Raw genomic sequence first — 21,822 nt, 5'->3', positions numbered from 1 at the left:
TGTATTTTTTGACAAGGTCATTGTATCGACCATAGAACTTAGGAAATTATGATTTTAAACGGGACAACTGAAATTCTTGTTTCATCAACTTGTTTGTCATTAATTTACCTTGTTTGAGAAAATATTCATACGTAGAACATGTTCTTGTGTATCGAATCAATTGAGATATATAAACTCCATATGCAGGTGATGAAGGTATGATGTTTCGGAGGTCTGTGTTTGCTCTGATCCTATTTTGTATTGTTTCATGGACTTTGGTATTGAATACCGATCGTTATCTCCATATCCTCCTTCTGTAAGTAAGGGAAGTTGACGATAGAAAAGTTAAAGTCATCACATTTATCATAGAGCTTGATTGTAAGATTACCATTAGCATCTTTTTCAAGTAAAGTATCCAAATATGAAACAGATGTGTCAGACTCTGTGATATCTATTATCTCGAGCTCACTTCAAGTATCTTTTTGATGTTAATTTAAGAGTACTTAATGATGAAAATCAAATGTAACATTAGGTGTATAGAAATAATTCTGAACATAGTACTTACAGTTTTATTCAATCAAAAATATTTAGTAAAATCAGTGACGTGAAAAGTACTGCTCTACAAACCTTCATACAACTATTACTCAGGATAAGTAGAAGTCTATCCTTTTGGAATATTTGCTTTTTTAAAAATTAAAAATGAAACTCGTAAATTATATTAACTTATCTTGTCATTGTTCATCAGCAAAAAAATGTTAAAAAAACATTCTGAATGTACACACAAGTATTTTGAAATTGATATAAAAAAAATCGATTCTCTGATAATATTTATGTAGTTTGAGAAACAAGGTCTTCAAATATCGGAGTTATATGAATACATATTGCGCCCTGTTAGAAACAGACCTATTTTGCATTCAGCAGAGCTTATTCAAAAACTTCTAGAGGGAAAAAGGAAACACTTGCCGGAGACTTGAATTCGACATTAAGATATATCAAGGACATATTCTCAATTAACGATAGTTACTTTCATTCAAATGTAGACTCAATATATCCAATTATTCTTGAAATAAAAGCTACCACAAAGTCTCACAAATCTATTTGATTCTTGGATATTGAATTTGAAAATGACGCTAATGACAATCTAATGACAAATCTTTATCATACACGTAATTATTTCAACTTTTCAATCCTCAACTACCCTTACTGAATATGTAGGAATATAATCTTATCGCCTGCAAATGGGGTTTATATCACTCAGTTGATACGCAAGAACAAGCGCTACATACAAACACTTTCTAAAACAGGGCAAGCTATTGAAAAGTTTATGAAACAATAGTATCAACAGTCGCGTTTAAAGTCATCATTTTGCCACTTCTAAGGTCAATACAATGACGTAGTCAGCAATAACAACCTATCATTGAGTCAAATGCTGACATAATTTTGTCACGAATATTGTTAGGCAATTGTTTTACATTGAATTGTCTACTTTTTTCTCTCCATTATTTTTACGATCATGACAAGCAGCACATGGCGGATGTGACCGGTCTTAGCAGGGGATCTTACTCCTCTATGCCACCTGGTCCAATCTTTGACACTTTAGAGGTCTTTCTTTGCTCCCAATTTGCAGCATTAAATGGACTTTGAGCTGCTTACTGTTCAATATCTCCATGTTCTACATTTAATTATGAACAAAAACATCTTGCATGGAAAAACACGTAATAAACAGTGTACAGTTGATAGTGAAATAAAGAAAATAGAAATAGCAGAAAACAATACAATATAAAAACCAAAATATAAAAAAAAAAATTAACGGAGAGGAGGAATAAACACCAAATTTGTACATAGTATGGTCCTTTAAAGTATTTCCTTTCCATCTGATTTCCGTAAAATTAAAACTTGGAAAAAAGTCAGGATTGAAGGAGGAAGGAGAAAGGACGGAAGAAAAGATGGATGAAAAATGAAGATAATATAAAGATGCTCTGTCAAACGCAGAAGTAGAAAATTGAACTTCTACATTTATAGTATCTCTGGTGCTTTAGAAGTCTGTATTTGCTCTGCTCCTGATTTGTTTTGTTAAATGAATTTTGAAATTGAATATTGTTTGTTATCTCAATAAATTTCATGTACATTTTATTTTTTATAACTTACACATTGAAAATCTATAGTTGTATCGTATTTTCACTTTCATTTTCAGGCTGTTGTTTTTATGATGATATTTATTACTGATTACTTTGTTTTCCTGTAGGACTCAAACTTGACACTGCAATGGAGGGTTAAACCACTGGCCAATGCTAGTAGGAAGCCGTGAATCACACACTTCCACATTGTCTCCCTCGAGGGATGGAAATACCCTTATCTCTTCTAGAGTAACGACGCCTGTGGGGCGAAGATCTGGGGGCAATCTCTTTTAGAGAACATCCGGGTCTCAACGTATGCGCCAAATGTGAACAAAATATTTTTGTGCCTCTGCTTGGGAATGAACCCTAACCCCTGGTTCCCAGTCAGGTGCTATATCGATTGAGATAAAGGGTAACCACTAGCCCAAGCAAGCAGGCAGCCGTAAAATCATACATTAACACATATATATAGAAAACGAAATGCTGACAATGTTTGCTTTTATAATTCAGTAATGGAAAAGATTATCAATATAGACATACTAAATACTATCAAATAAATATGGTAGATTTAAAAAGATGAATACATAAACAATATTTATACATTTAAAATAAAAATGTAAAACAATCAATGTATCTTCACTAGTGTTAGCAAAACACTCTCAGGTATCAATATTTATGACATTTTCAACAGTGAAATACTGTAATTTATCCATTAAATAAAAGTGATATACTGTCACAGTGTGAAAAGATATCAAAATGATACCCTGTCACGGTGTGAAAAATATCAGAAGTGCGGTAAATCTCTCGAATTACCTTCCCATATCGAAGAGTTTTGTAAAAATATTCCTTGTACTGTTATAATATAGAGAGAGAGAGTAAATAAACCATTCTGACAGAGAATAAGACTGTCAAAGTTTCCCCAAATATGTTGCTGAAATCCATGTTTACAATGTTTTCGATCTTGTATCACTAAGCTATGATGTATCAACCGCTCAACTATGACGTCATGTAGCCTATGACTGTATTACAAAAAGAAAAATAGGCAAAGGGAAAACCAAAGAAAATGTAATAAACAGAAAATTCAATGTTTTGTAGTTGAATATGGAATATGGAATTTATTTCACTCCTGAGACAGAATTTTTGATATTTTCACTCGTGCTTCGCACTAGTGAAAATATAAAAAAAATCCTGTCCCACCCGTGAAAAAATTCCATATTCAACTACAAAACATTGAACATCCTCTACAAATTCAACAAATACTCATGATACTTAGGCATAACCAATATCAAAATACAATGCTTCAGAATCTCCCTTTCACAGAAAAAGACAATTTATTGAATTGAACAAATTTTATTGACAAAGGCAAAAGGATCGGACACAAGCTCAGTAACTTAGATAGTCCTCTCCTAATATAACATTTTGTGAAATTGCCAAAATAAAAAAAAACATATATACATATGGTCTATTACATACATTGTATACATCGTAGCAATAAAAGAAAAAAAAATCTTTAAATGCACAGGTATAATTTGAGACGATAAGAGAAAAAAGTAAACTTATTTTGAAAAACTTTGTTGTGTGTCATTTGCTAGAATCTGTGATAATTTTCGTTTGGTTTGGCCTCCAGAACATGATCAATACAAAAATATCACACTCCTAATGAAAATGTTTTAAAACAGTTACATTATAACTGACGCATGATTGCAATTGAGTTATTTCAAGTGAAGTCAGGAAAATGCCAGTTACATTGTATATATACTGTAAGTACTGAAAAGCACATAGTTTGATGATATAACAATTTTACTTGTATAACCCTTTGAAAAGGTTCAACTCAATTTAATCAGGTTATTGTTGGATATTTTTGTATATATTTTTATTCGAGAATATTGTAAAAGCTTTTTAACGACATATTCTGATAAATAAAACGTTATAATCTAAAATACAAATCGTGAGTACAATCGAACAATAAACCAAATTGAGTTATTATTAATTTACCTATTGAAATCAATTAAGATCTAAAGCTTTAATAATGACCTATTGACATTCCTTCCTCTTATTCTTTATTGTTTTCAATTACTTCCAAGAAAATTTCCAGCTGTTTATTTTAAACTGCAATAAAAATTTATATATATATCACATGACAGAGCACAACACGTGTTCAGAATTAGATAAGTGCTGAACACTTGAACTTTTCCGTTTCAACACTTCAACACGGCAAATTATTAAATGATGCCTTAGATTTTCCTTGTCACTGTATGAGTATGGGTATGAGTTTTTTGGTTTTAATTCTTTTTATTTTGAACAAAGTGATTGCCAATGACATTGGGAACTGCACAGAAAAGTATGTATAATTCTGTGATATCGTGAAAAACAAATGTTCATTAAACATAAATTTGAAAAAGGTGATATTTTATTTGTAGGGGCAAAGTGAAATGCTGTTTACATTTTTTTCTGCAGGAGGAAAAATGTGTCGGTGAGGCTTATTTATCTTTTAACGTTCCTTTTTCAATAAAATTGAAATGCAATTTTCTTCTTATTAAAAAGTTAATTTTCCTGTAATTTCTTAGATTAAGTTTATATTTAAAATGCATTTTGCTTTTGAAAACATTATGCAAAATCAATTTTGATTGACTGATGGCATTAAAAAATGTTAAATCAAACAATATTGCATAAAACTTGTTTTGATTTTCTGACTGATTTGCCTCCTATGTTTTCTGACACGAGATAAATCAAAATATTTTGCTTCGAAAAAAATTTTTAAAATATATTTTAGAAAAATATTCAAAAATTGTTCTGTTATGAGTTAAATACTAAAAAAAATAGTATTCGCACTTTAAACATGGAGAAAAAGAAATGTTTGATTATACATACACATGTTATTGCATATATATGGCACTCATTTCAAGAATATGATACATATGTAGACGCATTTCAATCAGTGCTTTCAATAGCAAGTAAACCAAAACGCATGAGGAAGTGACGAAGAAATGGTTATTTGCAAAATATGATTATTAGATAAGGTTGGATAAGGTTTTCGATGTGAATATTTTCCAATATTTTCATGTATGGTTTCATGACTTACACGTTTCAAGAGGAATGGGAAAATTTTGTTGTGTATTGATGGAAAATTGTTAAACATAATTCAAAAAAAATGTGTTTGTGAAATACTGATGCTCCCATCTGGCAACGTACCAAATGTCAAACTTTCTCAAATGCAAATCAAATCTGTTGACACCAAAACTAAGGCCTTCTCGCAATTAATATAATTGTGAATTATGAAACCCCTAGCACCTTCAGTTAAAAAATTATGGCCAAGGTTAAAGTTTCTGAAGGTAGGTCAAACTCCAGGGTCGAGGTCAAAGGGAGGTTGGTTTATAAAGAAGGGCATGTCACAAGGATTACATATGCGAAGTATGAAAGTCCTAGCCTTGACCGTTCAAAACCTTTGGCCAAGGTTAAAGTTTTCAAAAGTAGATCAATCTCTGAGGCCAAGGTCAAAAGGTCAAAGTTTTTGGTATCCAGTGAAAAGTTTACAGTCTTGTCACAAAGTTTACATATGTGACATATAAAATTCTTAGCAATAGTAGCCGTTTAAACGTAATGCCCAAAGTTAAAGTTCTGTATTTTTGTGTAAAAGTGTGTCAAACTGTGTCAAAAGGTCAAATTTGGTGGGACAAAATGAAAGAACTTATCAAGGAATAAACCTGTGAAATATGGAAGCCATAGCCCCACCCAGTCAAAAGTTATGGACAAGGTTAAAATTTTTGCGGACAAATAGACAGATAGACAGACAGTCGAACGGACAGGGCAAAACCTATACACCCGAATCTTCGAAATAAAAATAAAGAGGTGCAAAATTAGAAAAGAAAACCACCAAACAGCGTGCAATAACTTTATGTTCAATGGTTGGATCCGAGAAAACAAACTGAACAAATCGGTAAAATGCAAATAAGATAAACAAAAGACCTTGAGGCCATCTTAACAAACAGTGAAGTTGACAAAAATTAATAAATGTATATAAATACATTTCAAGCAACATAAATCTGTGAACAGGGCATAAGAATAGACCACTGGATAAATCCAGAGCTATGAGATCAGGTGTCTTAGAAAGGAAATTTGAAGATGGAAAAGATGAAATCATCTTGCTTGTCAAACTACTAAAGAATTTAATTGTTAATTGGCCTTTATCATTTATATTAAGTAAAGTTATGTATCATAAGATTAAGTATTTTTTAAAAAACAGAATGTCCACTGGGCACATACGGCATAAACTGCACTTCAAGCTGTCCAAGTAATCATTTTGGGAGTAAATGTCTTCAAACGTGTAATTGTTCTAAAGATCAGATTTGTGATGACAAGTATGGTTGCAGGACTCCAGAATTTTACAAAGAACTGTACGGTAATATGGAATTAAGATATTGTTCAACTTCATCGTTTTAGAAATATCTGTCTTTTACTTTGCTTAATACTGAACTTATTAATTTTAGTTAAATCTGAACATTCTTTTGTATTCTGAGCTATTTGCAAAGTCAGCCCTCTTTATATCAGCTGTAACGACGCATATTTTTATACTACATTCAAAAGCGCTAAGTTCCAATAGGGGAACACAAGGACTCAACATACACTTGGTTTTCTTTGCTGAAAAATATGTTTGCCATCATTCACTGAAAAATTTATAGTCTGATCAAAATTGCATTTCCATTAAGAAAATAACCAATCTCAAGTTTTTAAGGTTATCCTTATTATCACAGACCACTTTATCACAAATAATAAGCTGACAATGCCCAAAAACTCCTATTTTTTGTACCCTACAGCAAAATTAGAATCTTAAGGTGATCTTGTCAAATGCATACACATAGCGTATTCCAATTGGGCCAGGTAAAATTAATCTTTAGATTCTCATCCTAATTTGCTAAAAAATTGGGGCGGGTTGGCGGATTTTATTTTTTATAATTGTTAAATTGTAAGTATCAACAAAACATGGACTCTTCGTACACTTTTTTTTCATTATGTTAATGCCAATATGAATAGATTTTATTCTTTTCATATTCTTTTAAATATTTGAAGAAGATTCTTGCTTTAAAAAATTAAATATTTACAGTTAATTAACAGATTATCAAGTACACATAAATACGGCACATGCCAAACAAAATGAGGTGGGGATACCAATAAATTGTGCATGCATGACTTCTCATCGGCCTTTCCCCAAATATACCTTTTAGTTTTACCAACAAATCTCCCTGTTTTCTGTAAAATATCATAGATTTTCACCTTCCTCAAAAATAAGATCGTTCTTGAGACTTGACATTTTCGACATTAAAATAGGTCATGTATGCAAAATCTATAAAATATTCTAGGCCTAATAAAATATTCTACTGAAAAACCTAGGCCTGAACAGTTTTAAGTTTAATTATTTCCTTAGCACTTAACATTCTCTTAAGTCTGCCAACAATGTTTTATTTTTTTTTTTTCAAAGCAAAATCACACACAGTATGAGATCATTTAAACTTGACCAGGTGTCATTTTCCTCGTCTATTTTTACTTACTAGGCCTAGTTAAAATCTCTCTAAAACTTGCTCATGCCAGTGATGGTATCTAGATGTGTGTATGCTATTTTTTCTTCTCTGCCTTCACTATACTGACAAATTATCTTTTCCTTACATGTTTAAACTGCTTTTATTGCCGTTTTTTCTCCATTCTTCACATGGCTCTTTTACTATAAATAGCAACACGCGACTTTTAATACAGACGGGAGATAACTCTTAAACTTTGACCTGAATTCTTGCTGAATAAAAATACATGAAAATACTTTTGTTAACACCCAAAAATCAAAATAAAAAACACCGGGGCGGGACACTTTGAGAGGGGCGGGCGGGGATGAGAATCTAAAGATTAATTTTATCTGGCCTTGACTACAAAAAAGGAAACAGCACATGTAACTAAATAAATTTTTTTTAAAGAAAAAAAAACCGCCTTGAATTACATAAACTAAATTCCACGTACACCGCATGATATTATGGTTCGAATTTATCGGCGAATGATAAAAAGTTTGAAAAAGTTTGAAATTCATATTATACGACCTGCATTATTTTCAAATTTTCAGATGATTGCACCAGTGGAATAAGGTAAGATATTGTTTCTTGTTTGTTTGAAATTTTATAAGTTGCATTATAATACAAGACCCAATCAACAAAACAAAACAGTTCCAAAATTTTAGTCAGCTGCTTTGTTCCGTCTTCGGAAAGCAAACCTAAAAGTCTACAATAACCCCAAGGTCAGCTTTCTTTTGAGTGAAGGGATCGAGCCTTAATTGGAAAGAAAGCACAAACCTATTATTATTTTGATTATGTATCTCTTGCAGTTTTTTTTTTCAGAAACATTGAGCCAAACCCAAATATTTTTCGTCGCAATTTCTCGGGAAAGCAAACAGATATTCATTTTCAAATACTAGTAAAAATAGTGTCACCAAGTATAATTTTTTGGGGACAGCATTAAAAGGGTAACCTTTAAGGGCTACATTGAATTATATATATATATATATATATATATATATATATATATATATATATATATATATATATATATATATATATATATATATATATATATATATTCTCAATTTTTTCCCTTTTGTTGGAGAGGGTCTAAAATCGATGATCATAACTGACATGCAACGTACAAATGAACATTGTCTATAAAAATCGTACCCAGATTCGAAAGGTCATATTGGTCTAATTAACTTTGAAGCATCTCCATGTTGCGTAAATTCAGTTCCACTACTAGTCGCCCGCGTGGCGCAGTGGAAACAGCGTCTGCTTTATAAGTGTCGTGGAGTAAGGAGTTTATCCTTACGTCGCGGGTTCGAATTATAATGTCAGACGTGGAGACCGGACCTTCGGATGAGAGCGTTTAAACTGAGGATCCGCATCGCAGTATGTGTTGGCACAAAAAAGATCCTTCACTGCTCAATGGCCATAAGTGTGCAGAGTATAGGACAAAACTTGTAGCTCTCAACTGGCAGGTGGTGGTGTCTACATATGAGTGACTATTTTTCGAGAAGGACAAACAAACGAAAACCAAATTCCACTTTATTCGCTGAGATGAAAAGGTCCCATTGAAATAAAAAAAAAACATTGATAATTTTTCGAAGAACAATAAGACATAGGAGTTTCATCCGAGCTTTGTAACCTACTGGGCAGTTGCTGTGACTTTTGTGGTATCACGTTATATGGGAATTGTGCTTTATATTTTCATTAATCAAAAACCTTAAGAATAACCCCACAAAAATATTCATACTTACTCATCAATGGCACCTGACCCCACATCTGTTTTTTTTAGGTCCGTGTTCGCTCTGCTCGAATGTTGTATTGTTTAATGGACTTCGGGGTTTGCATACTGTTCGTTATCTATTTCTTTAATGAAAATACTTCTAGTATTTTAATTTCATAGCAACACAACAACAAAATGCTGTACGAACCAGAGGATACATGGAGATAATTGTCAAGGTGATGTGTGAAGTTTCAATGAATACATTAACAAAAAGAAGAAAAAATTCTCCTTAACTAAACATGTTAATTAATCCTTGTCCATTTTCAAGTTTGTACTGGAGTAATTTTTACAAACCAATTCAAACTACTAGTATAACATTTGTTTAAATGTCGAAATTTTCAGATTGTTGGAATGGAACGTATGGGGTTGATTGTCGATATAAATGTCCACAAAACCGTTATGGACGATTCTGTTTAAACAGATGTAACTGTGCAGCAAATGAGTCGTGTCATTATGCTTATGGTTGCAACATTCAAACAAGTAAGAAGTTAAGTACTCTTCTTAGTTTTCTTTTCAGCAAAAATAGTATCAGAATTCCTAAAATTTAAACTATTAAACTTTTAGAACATCATCATCACTTTGATTTACCTAGCAACATACATAAAAAACTATAACTGAAAATCAGAAAAGAACTTCAGCCAGTGAAAGTATGATTTGCAATATTAATTGTGATAGAAATTATTACTATAATCCAGTATCTTATTATATACTGATAAAAAATAGAATGTTTATCGGGCAAATTTGGTATAAACTGCACCTGTTTATTGCAGGATGTTCACGTAATCGTTTTGGAGATGGATGTCGGGGAGTTTGTTCTTGTTCTAAAGATCAGATTTGCGACTACAAAAATGGTTGCAGACTCAGGCCTCCAGAATATTTCAAAGAACTTTATGGTAAAATGGAATAATCATATTTTCTAAAAATAGCCTTGTAACTACTTGTATTTCTTTTTAATTCTCATGAAGCTTTTAAGAAGTGTGGGGTATACATTTCATATAAAATATTAGGAGATAACGAACAGTATTCCAGCTCAAAAGTTCAAAAACCATTACAAAATAGGCGCGGAGCAACACGGACCTCCGAAATATCAGAGGTGGGATCAGGTCAATGGAGGAGTATTCCCATCCAACCGGTAGGGTCAAATTGCCAAACTTAACCTTCCTTGCAAAGACGGATTCATCATAAGACGTAATGCAGAGATATAAATTATATTTAGTACTCCACTGCAGACCTATGATCTTGTCTTGAGATAGTTATGTTAATGCATACAGAAAGCTTTTTGAATTATTGCGTAATAATTGCCTTAAGAAAAATAGCAATCTCGAAATTTTAAAACAAAATTTCATGTACATCCCATTAGATTTTTTTTTAATGTATCAGTAAATGATAAAAAGAATATAATTCGTATTCTAAAACATGCATGATTAATACTTGTGCATTCTCTACTGATTTTTGGATTTTCAGATGATTGCTCTAATGGAATGAGGTAAGAGATAACAATTCTTCTTTTTGCATTCTTCTTGTGTCCCAAAATGTTTGCCACCTGCTCTGACATTGCCTTGAATCAATAAAAAAGTCCCAAGAGTCCCAAGAGTCCCAATTTCAGCTTTCTGGGACTGCTCTATTCATCCGGGAATACTTTATATGCGTATACAAGAAATAATTAGAATAGCATTTTATAATTGTCATTCTTAGTACTGGCCCGGGAAAGCAACGGGTTTTCATTTTCATATGTACACATAGTTACTGCGTTATACTGTCAATATTTTATAATGTTTTGGAAAGGGGATATTGAGGGTTAGACTAAACCACAGTGACAAATAAATACGAAGTTTCTCCCCACAATTTTAATATGGATTCTGTGGATTGGGTGAGACTAAAATCGGCAATCAAAGTTTACATTTTGCACGAATGTTTGAAAAACATCATCAGATATGAAGAACCATGTTAATCATATTAAATCTCAAGCACCTACATGTTGTATAAATTCACGTTTCGGGAATTTGTTCTTATAAGAATAAGCAAAGAAAAGATATTGATAAATCTTGCAAAGAACAATAGGACCAAGGAGTTTCCGCTAAGCTTTGTGGCCCAATGGTATCTTGCTGTGACCCATGGTATCATGTTGTATCTTGTCAAGTTGTGTCTTGACTTTGTATGTTCATAACTGAGATTCAATAATAATGAGAAAGTCCTATCTGAAAACATTTAACACAATTGTGATAATTTTATAGCAACAAAACAACAAAATGCTGCACAAACCAGAGAGTATTAGGAGAGGATTGTCAAGGTAATGTGTAATTTTGTAGAATATGCTATAAATGAAAAATTCTCAAAGTATTTTTCAGGTATTGAAATTAATAATAATTAATTCTTGTTCATTTTCAAGTTTGTATCGAAGTACTTTTAATAAACCAAATTAAACTATGAGATGAGTTTAAATGTTTTAAAATTTTCAGATTGTTGGAATGGAACATATGGGAATGATTGTAAACATAAATGTCCTCAAAACCGTTATGGAAGATTCTGTTTAAACAGATGTAACTGTGCAGCAAATGAGTCGTGTCATTATGCTACTGGTTGTAACATTACTACTGGTAACATGAGTAAGAAGTTTAATTTTATTCTTTATAGCAAAACTAGAATAGGAGTTCCAAAAATTAGCATATTGAACTCTTGGAACATCCTCATCACTTTGAGCATTCACTCCGAGCAAACATACAATGTACAGTAAGAAAAACTATAGCTAAAAATTAGAAAATTTACTTCACCTATTGAAAGCATCATGATTCCAATTTACTTATTAAATTAAATGATGATCTTTTCATTAGAAATATACCACACTTTCCAATTAGTCATTGATTCAATTTGCAAGAGCATTTGCTTTGTATTTTTTTCAACGGTGCAAGTTATTGATAAACGTGTCGATGACTTAAGGTAGTACAATACATCCGTTGATTCTTTTTTAACTCATTTCGTAAAAATTACAGCAGAAAAAATAATAATATTACTATATTGAGAATAATGAATGATCATTGAAAGACATGAAATAAGTTGTTGCAATTTTTTATCATATTTTGTGGAAAAAATCAGAGAATACTATATATTGGTCAATTTGGAGCCTACATTTAAGAATGTATTTGCGCTATTTAAATGCAATGAACAAACATGTAACAGCCTCCTATAAAATGGAGTGTATCTGTTCTATAAATAGTAGAGGGTTGATATCTGGAATGCATGTATAAAGATCTCCATTCTTTATGTACTATAAAGGTCAAGGCCATATCAAGAGGTCAAAGGTCAAATATTGTTACGTTCTACGAGGGTTGTCCCGTAAAATCGTGGACAAAGCGTTTTTCTCGAAAAGTAATGGGCGCACTAAGCTGAAATTTTCAGTAAATGTTTATTCATCATATTTAAGTGTATCATAATGTTTTTGATAATATATATACAAAAATAAAGATTTTATTCTGCTTGAAGGTGCACAGGGTATGGTCCTACGGCGCACGGTAGAAATAACAAGGTTGTATTAGAGAATATACAAGTATTAATTCGTAATAAAAGTTTTCAATACATAAGATAAGGATGAAAATTATTCTAATTCGATTCCTTAATCAATTCTATCGTCTTTTTGAAAATTTCAAGGCATTTGGTTAATTTTTGACTGTTTCCCGAGCATTCGAAATGGAAAAGTTGTATACACAAAACACGAAAATGGCGACGTTTCGTGACGTTACGGCGCACCGGAGAGCAGTTCAGTTAGATTAGGATGTTTAATGACACTTTAAAAGACTTTAAATGAATACGGAAGAACGAAAATATGATATATCACCAGATTTTTATTATACAAGTAAAATGGACGTTTTCTTAGCGAAGTTCTCTTGATTGAGTTCCCAGATAGTACAAAACATGCGGACAGACTGCAATTGTAATAGTAAAAGACGCTGTCACTGTCGACCGTCGATATGAGATTCTCTGTTAGTTGACTTATGTGAGAATACTGTACGTAACTTGCTCATCAATATTCAGAAGATCGCATGAGTGTGCCACATTGGTTCCTTAACTGGTAATAAACACTCACGTATGTAAATCAATAAAATTTCTAAATTTAAGTGGGGCTTATCCAACTTTATTTTAGCAAACATGAAGCGTGACGCTATTTTAGACACGTCGACGTTATCATCCGTGCGCCGTAGGGCGCTACAGTACTTAACATAAAATATTACAATTTGTTTATTTATGCATATATCTATTTGAAATTTGCTATGTATATTTATAATATATGTACTAAAAAGTAGTGAAACTTTCAGAACGCAGTGATGATTATTTTTCAAACTAGACAATTTGTCCACGATTTAACGGGACAACCCTCGTATACTGAATCTTTTAATTTTTTTTTTTGCCTTTGAAATTTTTTAATCGCCTAAATATCCGAACACTCTGTTTCAATTTTCTTCATTTTTTGCATGTTTTATTCTAGGACCCATTTGAATCAAAGCTTTTCTCATAAGAAAACTTAAAGTACATGTGAATTTTCAATTCAGACGCTATAAAGGTTCTATTTTTGCCTAATATTTTGCTCAAATTTTCCAGTATTGATATAACTTACTGAGTTTAAGGAAGGATATGGAGATAACGAACAGTATTCAATTTCAAACTCCATAAAACAATACAAAATAGGAGCAGAGAAACACGGACCTCCGAGACATCAGAAGTTGGCTTAAGTGTCATGGAGGAGTGAGAATCCCCTGCTGACCGGTCACACCCGCCGTGTGCTCCTTGTCATGATCGGGAAATAACGGAAAAATCCGTCGTCAATTCAATATATAAATTATGGACTAACAAGAAGTAAGAAAAATGTAACAAAAGGTTGTCTTTTTAAATATTATACACAAATTTGCAATACATCAATTAATAAGGTTAAAATAAGGCTCATTCTCAAGTCGAATGTCTGATTTGGCAATCTTCATACGGGGGTCTGATGGGCCAAATCTAAACTATGAATTAGAGGGGAAAATTGGCCTATCTATTGTGTCCTTCCTTAAGTATATGTTAAAAGTCTCCTTTAAATTCATAATTTTGTAAGTTTTATGGTCGATACAATGACTTTGTCAGAAAATACAATTTACACAGTGAACTGCCTACGAATTTTCCGTTCGCTTGATCATGACAAGGACCAAACGGCGGGTGTAACTGGTCTACAGGGGGTGCTAACTTATCTATGGCACCTGATTCCACCTCTAATTGTTTAGAGGTACATGTTGCTCTGCTCTCGATTTATTTTGTTAAATGGGCAATTGAACTTGAATACTGTTCGTATATCCGTAAGTTTCATTTCTCATATATCAATGTTTCTTAATAAAGAATGTTGCAGTATTTCATTGAGAAACTTTATTTTTCAGTTTAGATATATTTTTGAAAAAATTCTTGTTTATAATGAAATTTAAAGGAATGTTGTAGAATATTTCTCAATTAAAGAGCTAGGTTCACTTTATGCATAATATGGCCCTGTACTTATATCAATTAATTAACTATCACCCTTTTCCCCATTCCATACATAAAGATAAAGTGGACACTTGGTGCTCTCATTTCTACGAAAGCCCAGAAGGCTCATTCGAGATTCAAGGTTCGAAATACGAGATTCGAAATCCGAGATTCGAAATTCGAGTTTCGAGATTCAAGATCCAGATTAACCAATCAAAAGCTCCCAAAAGGCTCATTCGAGATTCAAGGTTCGAAATACGAGATTCGAAATTCGAATTTCGAGATTCAAGATCCAGATTAACCAATCAAAAGCGGGTTCAAGATTTGATTACTCCCCTTTATTATGATTTTACTATCAAGAAATCGTTTAATATATAAATAACAAATAAGTCATTTAATTAAATTACAATGCAAGAAAGAGTGTTATATATATTAGAATGAAATTTAAATAATCATTGGATTTTTGATCAGCAAGATATACTTCAATTTATATTTTGGCTTCTTAAATATTAAATAGAATACATATATCAGGAATATATATATATTTGCATTGTCTACTTTGTTTACGGGGTTGATGACATATCAATAAAGTTATGAATAGGTGTCAAGTGTCTAAAGATTAAAAATAACGCCACCCCTTCCCACCCCGCCTGCCCATTTCTCCAAACACACAGAAAGGCTTGAAACTTGAAAGACGACGTAGTATTGATAATAGGCATTTTGCAATTTCTGATTGTTTTATTCCACTCTGAAAACTATTTACGATCCTTTGTTTTAAGCTTGGTGATAAATCTTTCGCCTTTCCCATTCTCTGTTTACATACAGAATGATGTAATTTATTGCATCACAATCATGATACGTCATATCTTATTATAACATAAGACGTCATTTAACCCAGTCATGTGCCCTTTTTATTTAAGCATGCAAACTGAGAGGAGCTACAGATAAATAAAAGTGAACGTTTCTTTTTAACCGCAATTGTAACGCCATTTTGTTTATAATATTACGATCCGCCGCTGTATTTTAGTCTCTGACCATAGCTTTATGGCCAAAGTCTAAAAGATACTCTTATAAAACCTTATATAACGCTACAATTCGATTCAGCAGTCAAGTCTCTCTGTACAAATTTACCCTTTATAATTGTAATGAAATATATATCCTAAATTATTATGCATTGTAGATAAGATTCATAATATTTCATATCTAATTATAATCAAATGCAACATTCTCCATCAGTAACGATCTGATGAAATAAAATTAGTTGACCTACTTGTTCCGGAAGTCAACGATAAGACCAAATAATATTCCATATATACGTAATTATTACTTTGTTAAATTAGAAAAATAAGATTATATATGTATTTTTCAAAATGTAAATTAAATTTTATTTTTATTTCGTTTTAATACATAAAACATTTTTTCTTGCATTATCATTTTAGCAAATGATCCATTCGTTATAAATATATTCAACGATTTCTTGATAGTAAAAACGTAACAAAGGGAAGTAATAAAAGTTGAACCCGCTTTTGATTGGTTACTTTGGATCTTCGAAACTCGAATTACGAATCTCGAATTTCGAATCTCGTATTTCGAAACTTGAATCTCGAATGAACCGTCGGGGCTTTCGTACATTTCCTATTATAAAATTTCTTTTTGAGAATCTAGATATTGGGAAACAGGAATGGAGAAATAACAATAATCTTGAAATTTGCAGAAAACATGTGTATTTGACTACCTTCAACAAAGAATTAAAATATTAGCACAGCCCACGATCCAAAAAATAAAACATGTTTTTTGATCTTCAGAAACAGATCTTTAATTATGTATTAGTATGTTTTGGATCAGAGGTTGTGCTCTATATGAAATATTGAAAAAATACTTCAACTTTAGGCCATTTCAAAGGAATTTACAGGATATGAGGAAAAATGACGCATTTTATGACGTCATAATGCATTGAATAGAGAGGAAATTATGTCATGATTGATAAATACATGGTCACCAACACTCCAAGTGATAAATGCTGCATTTGCAATTTAAACTGAGCTGTTTTGATTTTTCAGAAAGTCTCAGGGCCAAGTAAGCCCAATTGGCTCTTTCTGAAGAAAAAAAAAACACCAGAGAAGATATTTCCGTTAGACATAATTGTATAAAATTGATTTTTGACCGTTTTGTTAACTTGTGCATAATCAAATATACACTATTTAAGAAATTAATAAATTTTAAAAATACATTTGGAATTGTAGTAGGTCGGTTATGTGATTATATCCTGTGAAGGTCGAAGGTGATATGATCATGTACCGATCCATTTCAATTCCCAGTGAAGTTTTAAAGCTTGTTATTTATTCCTATGTACATGAATACACATGTTTATATTATTTATTTATGTTAACACTTAGATGAGTTATAAGGAAATATATTGGATCCTTGGAAAAAATGCATATTGGGCTAGGCATAAGCCGAGCCCAGTATGCATTTTCACAAGGACCCCATAAATTTCCGTATAATTTTCCGTGTTTGATCTGCTCCAATTTTGTATTGTTTGATGAACTTTTGAACTTGAATATTTTTCGTTATCTCAGTATATTTCATTTAATAAATGTCTACATGACGAATTGATCCCGTCGAAGATTTTCAATAAAGTTTTTTTCCCTACGAGTTAAGCAAACCATTCGGTAACATTCGTTTAAATTGTGAAGTTTGGTGTAACACTACTTAATTCTCTGCTGGTTCAAATGAAAACAACATATTGAATATAAATGATTTGGACAATATGGCACGTAGATTGAGCATATTGATTTGATATGTGTTTGTTAGATCACGTGGATGTGACACAAAAAATAATATAATGTGGGTAGGCAGCATATTATGGTTTAATACAGTGTTCTTGAAATCATTGAAATGTCAAGATTTTTATCAGAGGCAGTATAAAATACCTCATCTATTAGACTGCGATATGTTTGTAAAAAGAAAGAAACACTAATATATTTTTTTAAAAATTGATATACTGATCACAGTGAATGACGAGTAATTGTTCAATACCAATATATTTTTTACAGGAGAGCGAGATCTTGGAGCAGAAGAAGAGGAAGATTTTGGAACAGAAGATGATGGTTCACTTTGGATTAAAATTCCTGGAATAAGTCTTGGAGTTATCGTTATCATACTCATCGGAATTTTCATTTTTATAAGGCAAACTTATAACAAAATACTTATAATAAAAGCACAAGTACTGAATACTTAATAAAAAGAACCCATTACTATTCAGGTTCTAAATCAAGATATGAATGACTCCTTTAAAATAAAGAATAAAAACGAAGAAAGCGAATCTTTGCTTAATTTTATCACAAAAATGTATATTTTGTTGAAATACAACTGTTGCTATTTAAAAGAATATTTTCTATTCTTTCTACGGATGTTCCTTTTTTTACGGGTCTATAACAGTTTTTTGTCAATTTTATTATATTTGACATTTTATGTCCTGATCTAGGATCAAAATGCGCACAGGGAGAAAATGGGACAACTTCGTCCAAGGTAAGGAACGCAATAAATAAGTTATATATGATTCTATTCATGAAAATTAAAATATCGAACTGCATGTGATAAAAGAAAGAAATGCATTATCATCAAAATATTTCACTCAAAGGTAAAAAGCAACTATATTTTTTAAAATTATATAAATTATGTATGCTTGGATGCATGCAAAAAAATTCGTAAAAATATACGCTGATGTATAAAATAAAATATACTAGCATATGCATATAAGAATATGCTATGAATCTTTGACATGCTGTAATTCCGATAATATGTATATCACTATTAATCATGGCAAGTGTGTTTACAACTGTAGCGTATTAAAAAAAAATAATTTCTTAATTTCTTTAAAACTTTTACAATTCGCTTATTTTTGGTTCTGTAATTCACATCGGAAACTTATAATTTTTTTTCTCTTACGCACGTTCGTCTGGGGGAGCATTTCTTAATTTAACATCTTTTTTGAATAAAATTATAAGTAAATTAATATCTGATGAGAAATATTAACAAACTGCAATGAATTAAAACTATTTAAACTTATTAAGAAAACAAGTCTAAAGTCCAAAGGATATTTTTTTTCTTTCTGTTACCTTTTTTATTCCATCTTGACATGTGACCTGTCGACATGGGATGCTTAATCCTCCATGGCACTTTATACCACTTCCAATGTTAATGAGGTCTGTGCTTGCACTGCTGCAAATCTGTATTATTCAAAAGGACCTTTAAGTTTGATTTTGGTCGTTAGTTTCACATTTCTTATAATTTTCTCAAGAGATTAATGTCCCCTTCATTCATAATTTACTTCTAGTATATAAGAATTCCTCCTAATGATTTGTACTTCTTTCTCCCTCTTTCAATGGTTATCCAAAAAGTTTTTCGATAGAAGGTATTTTTTTTACTTTAGAATTGCCTCACTGAGAAGTGTGCAATATTAGATTTTAATTTAGACCATAATTAAGTAAATTACAAAAATTAAAGCAATATATGCAACATTTTATATTATTCTATATTATGGGAGTAATGGCTTTGTACGAGGGTAGTTCGGTAAGTTCGTGGACTTCTGTCACATCTTTTTTTTTTAATATAACGTAATATTTTATACAAATTTTGTAAAAAATATATCATCAATAAATTCAAATGATTTGTATTATTTTTTAAAAAATACATTGCATCATAATTTATTTCAAAATTAACCACGATTAAAAACTGCAAAAATCGGATCGCGGAGCAAGTAGAATTTAGTAAATGATTTTACTTTAAAATTTTCAGGGAATCCATTATCATCAAATTTACACGCTGGCGCAAGTGTGACCACCCTATTATCGACGACATCTTTTAGAAAAGAGGACAAACCGAAAGTGAAGGTTTCTGATTATCCAACCCTTAAAGCATCACAGGACGTCGATAAATGTTTTGATTCATATCACACAATAAGGAGAGATGATTTCCACCAAAATAGAAGGTCTATACCAATATTTTTTAGAAGAAGTACAGATAGAAATAAATTGAAGTCTTCTACGTTGCCAGTTTCAGGACTTCGATCAAACTTTCAAGGCGGTAATACAGGTGATGTTTATCTGATCAAGAAGCCAGAGAAACACTCTAAAGAAGACTTTCGGGGTAATGGAAATGATACTGGTCAACATGTGCTTCACAAAGTGGAAAGCGGAGGTCAATTTACTTATGAGCAAAATATGACATCCAATGCACAGGATACTGATTCTAAATCAAATCAAAACGCAGTCCGATACAGCCTTGTGAAATGTGTATAAGATTATTTCCTAAAAAGTCTTAATCATGGTTTTGACCCCCAAAGCAGCAAAAAAATTATATTATCCCCGTCTTTGTATAATATTTACAAGATTCACAAAACAATCATCACTTTGTCGTACAATCAGAATGTTGTCACATTGAAATTGGAAATTCATAGACAAAGAGTAAACTTTGATGGCAGGTGTCAAAACACTATTCTAGTACTCTTTTAATTTTACACACGAAGAACAATTATAACAAGTGGAATCAGAAAAAAAAAATTCAAATAGAATTGATTTAGATCTACTGCAAGTTTACTCTTAAGTCAAGAGGTTCGATATTAAACAGACCTACACCTAAAAAATGACCATTTTTAAATGTTGCACTGAGAACAGATGAGAAAAGTTCAGCAAGAAGTCTAAATACCTCCCCGAGTACATTTTCAGTGTCTGCAAAAAAAGCTTAGAGTAACATGGGGATTTTGAAGAAAGGGACTCTAAAAGAGTCTAGCGCTAAAATCGCAAGAATGAATATATGCACTTCGTCAAAAAGGGTTGCCATTAGAAAAGAAATATTTTTATATTCAGTCTTTTGATATTATATGTATAAAGTATTTTTTATCAATTTCATTATATTTTACATTTTTTCCTGTTCTAGAATCAATATGCGTCGAGAAAGTAAGTAGGATAACTTTACTGAGAAGATAAATTGAATGTAAACACTTAAGCCTTCATTAAAAAACTTCATGTGTAATTGTGATTCCCAGTATATGACTTGATATTTTTCCTGTTTCCACAGAAAATGTTTTGTAAAAATGTTTCTAAAAGAATTTCAATAGGACATATTAACTGTTTATACAACTATTCCTTACAATGTTGAGTCCTGGCTTTTTGGCATCATAAACAGCTGCTTTTTTCAATAAATATTGAATCCAAAATGTTCTTCATTGGTCGTTTGAAAAGTAATTTTGTGTCTCTATTCAAATTAATGTAATCCGAAGTTTATATGAACAACATAATCAATCGATTTCTGACAGAAAATTTCTAGGCTTTATCAAAAGATTTCTTATTTATGCAGCAAAAAAAAAAAAATTATAAACTTACCTGTGGAGTTAATTTGTCCAAGTTGTGTCGATACACAAAAGCCACCTCTACGCATAATTATTTCTAAAATGATGAAAGCCTGTGACCAATGAGTTGATACAAAGATATCAATAACCTCTAATAAAGTCAATCTTTCGAAAGTCTATAGTTGCTTAAATGACCTTGTCAAAGAATAAAATTGTTTTGTCGATGCAAATCGTTGACCTATCATTTTCATTGTTCAACCATTTTTTTTTTTTTTTGCGATTTGCCTGTCAAGGAGCACACGGCGAGTGTGGCCTATCGGCAGGGGATACTCACTCCTCTATTACAGCCGATCTTACCTCTGATGTTTTAGAGGTCCATGTTTACTCTCAATTTGTATTGTTTAGATGGACGTTTTAAGCTGGATAAGGCTTGTTTTCGTCACATTCCTGTGAAATTGGTCTTAAAAAGTAGATCAATTTAACCTTTCTTTGTATCATGACTAGGCTGAATGAGTCCGTTGAAATATAGAGGATAGTGATTATTACTGCGAAAACCTAATC

General features: G+C 31.6%; 1 protein-coding gene across 1 annotated transcript; it reads left to right on the top strand.

Moving 5' to 3' along the window:
- The first annotated feature begins 4,522 nt into the window (after positions 1-4,522).
- LOC134269626 (uncharacterized) lies at positions 4,523-21,259 on the top strand. The gene is made up of 12 exons (XM_062751834.1): positions 4,523-4,569; positions 6,340-6,495; positions 8,200-8,221; positions 9,546-9,601; positions 9,768-9,905; positions 10,196-10,318; positions 10,890-10,911; positions 11,660-11,715; positions 11,885-12,031; positions 17,966-18,098; positions 18,397-18,440; positions 19,710-21,259. Exons 7-12 carry the CDS (start codon positions 10,907-10,909, stop codon positions 20,210-20,212), a joined length of 888 nt encoding a protein of 295 aa, XP_062607818.1. The 5' UTR covers positions 4,523-4,569; positions 6,340-6,495; positions 8,200-8,221; positions 9,546-9,601; positions 9,768-9,905; positions 10,196-10,318; positions 10,890-10,906; the 3' UTR covers positions 20,213-21,259.
- The last annotated feature ends 563 nt before the right edge of the window (positions 21,260-21,822 follow it).

The sequence above is a fragment of the Saccostrea cucullata genome, unplaced genomic scaffold, assembly GCF_032062105.1.
Source record: "Saccostrea cucullata isolate Sc308-1 unplaced genomic scaffold, CSIRO_AGI_Scuc_v1 ctg710, whole genome shotgun sequence".
NCBI lineage: Eukaryota > Metazoa > Mollusca > Bivalvia > Ostreida > Ostreidae > Saccostrea > Saccostrea cuccullata.
The sequence above is the reverse complement of the archived record's forward strand: the minus strand, read 5'-3'. Positions and strand labels throughout refer to the sequence as shown.